The sequence below is a fragment of the Boleophthalmus pectinirostris genome, unplaced genomic scaffold (genome assembly GCF_026225935.1).
Source record: "Boleophthalmus pectinirostris isolate CB_2022bp ecotype Guang Dong unplaced genomic scaffold, ASM2622593v1 HiC_scaffold_18, whole genome shotgun sequence".
Lineage (NCBI taxonomy): Eukaryota > Metazoa > Chordata > Actinopteri > Gobiiformes > Gobiidae > Boleophthalmus > Boleophthalmus pectinirostris.
Window position 1 is genome coordinate 45,636,914 of NW_026571133.1, and position 2,951 is coordinate 45,639,864.

General features: G+C 43.6%; 1 protein-coding gene across 1 annotated transcript in view; it reads right to left on the reverse strand.

The window, feature by feature from the left end:
• Nucleotides 1-1,356: 1,356 nt before the first annotated feature.
• Nucleotides 1,357-2,951, reverse strand: part of asb13a.2 (ankyrin repeat and SOCS box containing 13a, tandem duplicate 2) — a 15,575-nt gene continuing 13,980 nt past the window's right edge. The window contains 2 exon segments of the mRNA XM_055153225.1: nucleotides 1,357-2,527; nucleotides 2,780-2,951. The exon segment at nucleotides 2,780-2,951 is cut by the window's right edge and continues 20 nt beyond it. Coding sequence (XP_055009200.1) covers nucleotides 2,382-2,527; nucleotides 2,780-2,951 — 318 coding nt within the window. The 3' untranslated portion in view covers nucleotides 1,357-2,381.

Sequence of the window (2,951 nt, forward strand, 5' to 3'; positions counted from 1 at the left end):
AAGGAATTAATACATTTAAAATAAATAAAAATTAATAAATTTAAACAATACATTTTCTGGATTCATAAACTAAGAGCACGTGAACATCCGGGTTTGAATGAAGACTGTCTTGTTTTTTTATAAATGTTATATGTACGACCACTGTAGGCTGATAAGCTCTCTTTTTTTTTTATATATATATTTTTATAAAGGCAAGGATGATAATAATAATAAAAATCTAATAGTGATGGTGGTAATAATAATAATAATAATAATACTGTTGTTGTTGTTGTTATTGTTTTTATTTGTTTTATGTGTTTATGTTTTTCATTATTAGTGTGCACGCCCATGCACATGTATACGTGTGCTGTATGGGGTGTTTTTTTTGTTTGTTTGTTTTTTTGTTTTGTTTTTTGCCTGTGCCATGTCCTGCCCTGATCTTGCACCTGTTTTGTTTGCCTCTAATCAACTATCAACTATACTTTGTACTATTAGTTGGTGTGTTTTACTTAAAGGCCGCACCCATGTCCTGTTTTTAATTAAGCCCTGATGAAGACCAGGGTCAAAACATGTTGGTCATTTAAATAAAGGCCTTTTAACTATATTTTTCCTCATGCGATTTTTACTTCTTTGGAGTGCCTGGAGTCCGTTGTGTTTTAGTTAAAGGAATTAATAGTTTGCAGCTGATGTCATCAACATTACTGGGGATGTGATGCTAGTTGGAGGCACTGCTCTGTCTTGATAGGCACATAATCTGATTAGGAAGAGCTCACGTCTTAGTAGGAACTTCGGGTGAGCTGAGCTGTGCTGTTTATCAGTGAATCACTCTCACCTTTTTGTTGAAAATTAAACTCCTAAACAGGACCGTCCCTGTCTCCATTTCTGTTCTGTGCAACGTTTTATGGACTTTTAATAATAATGCATCAGTTTTATACAGCGCTTTTCTCAAGACGCCCAAAGATATTTTACAAATCATTATTCATTCACTCCAAACTCAGAGGTGATAAACTAATATTATAGCCACAGCTGCCCTGGGACACACTGACAGATCTGAGGCTGCCAATCTGCACCTCCACCATCACTCACACACACACCACTTTCACACTAGGCAATGTGGGTGAAGTGTCTAGCCTAAGGACACAATGACAGTTTTTGTGATGGCGCCCGACTGTGGCTCCTGATTTTCCCAGCGTCTCCATCCTGTCCTGACCAGGTCCGACCCTGCTGAGCTTCTGAGATCTGAAAGGATCAGGCTTTGACAGTCGCTATGGCAACAGTCCTAAATACTTCTTCTGAGTTCATGAAAAGGTGAGACATGTAAGTTTATAAGAACAACTCAACAGAAGCATTTCATGACAATAAAATGTGTTTATCAAATTACTGCATTACATCTTTTACATTTCTGTTTTAAGGGTTTGGAAATACATTTTATATGACTCTGCAGCTACTTTTACTCTATATAAACCACATATATACAAAACATGACATTTAAATAACCAACACCATCATAGCACCATCACACTCAAAATCTCACATCTCATATTTGGCACAAACATTATTTCAGCACATTTCTGTCTTGTCTTTTCCAACAAGCTAAATAAAATAAGACTCGCGTGAGTAATAATTAAGAATAAATAGTTAAATCCAGTTAAAATTCCCGTTTCCAGCTAAAAAGTGTTTCTGTGTTTTAGTGTTTCATGAAGACTCTCTGAGCAGCACCTCGGGTTCAGATCAAGTCCTGTGGGTCTGAGCGAGTCCTTTTGGGTTTGGTCTAGTCCTGGTCCGGTCTTGGTTCTGGTCTAGTTCTAGTCTAGTCCTAGTCCAGTCCTGGTAATGTCCTGGCCCAGTCTCAGGCCAATGGGTCTAGTCCTGGTCTCATCCCTGGAATCCCTGGTCCCAGTCTGGGCCCAGTCTAGTCCGAGTCTAGTCTAGTCCTAGCCCTGATCCTAGTCTTTGTCCTGGTCTAGTAGTAGCCGTGGTTCTAGTCCTAAATCCTAGTCCTTGCCCTGGTCCTAGTTCTGGTCTAGTCTCTGGTTGTAATCCTGATCTTGTCTCAGGTCCGATCTCTGGTCCTAGTCCTCTCTCAGGTCCGATCTCTGGTCCTAGTCCTCTCTCAGGTCCGATCTCTGGTCCTAGTCCTCTCTCAGGTCCGATCTCTGGTCCTAGTCCTCTCTCAGGTCTGATCTCTGGTCCTAGTCCTCTCTCAGGTCTGATCTCTGGTACCAGTCCAGGTCTCTGTTGTAGTCCTGGTTCTGGTGCGGTCTCTGGTCGCAGTCCTGGTCCAGTCTCTGATCCGGTCTTAGTCTGGTTTCTGGTCCAGTGTCTCTGGTCCAGTCTCTGGTCCTGGTCTCTGGTCCTAGTCTTAGTCCAGTCCTGGTCTGGTCTCAGGTCCTGGTCCTGGTCTAGTCCCTTGTGTGCATTTCAGTGAAGCAGAGGTAGTTGAGCAGGATCTGGGGCAGGTGCAGTTGGGTGATGGCCTTCAGGGCTCTGGGGCCCAGATGGTTCCTCACAGAGAGACGACTGAGCTGCTGCAGAGACAGAGGGGTGCCTGCAGAGAGAGACGAGACGAGAAAGAAGAGAAAGAGGGAGAGTTCAACTTTAGAGCAATATTTAGAGTTTAAAAGCAGAGGTTTGTGCAGAAGCCTATTTGGGAAAAAGGTGCCGAGGGAAGACCTGTGTGCATTTGTGTCTGTGCTTTTCTCTCAGCTGAAGTTAAGTTAACTAAAGTTTCCTGATCTCTTTCAGTGAGAGCCTTCCCAGTGTGATAATCTGCTGTGATCAGATTCACTGCTGGACTCACTCTCGTAGTAGTGCAGGCGGTCAGCAGGGGGCGACCCGGGCTGTGTGTAGTCCGCAGGTCGGAGGTCGCGGTGGTCTCTGGCGTAAACGTTGGCTCCAAACTCGACCAGGATCTGGATCATGTCCTCGCTCAGGTTCCTCGCGGCGTGATGCAACGGAGTCTCATGAAGGCG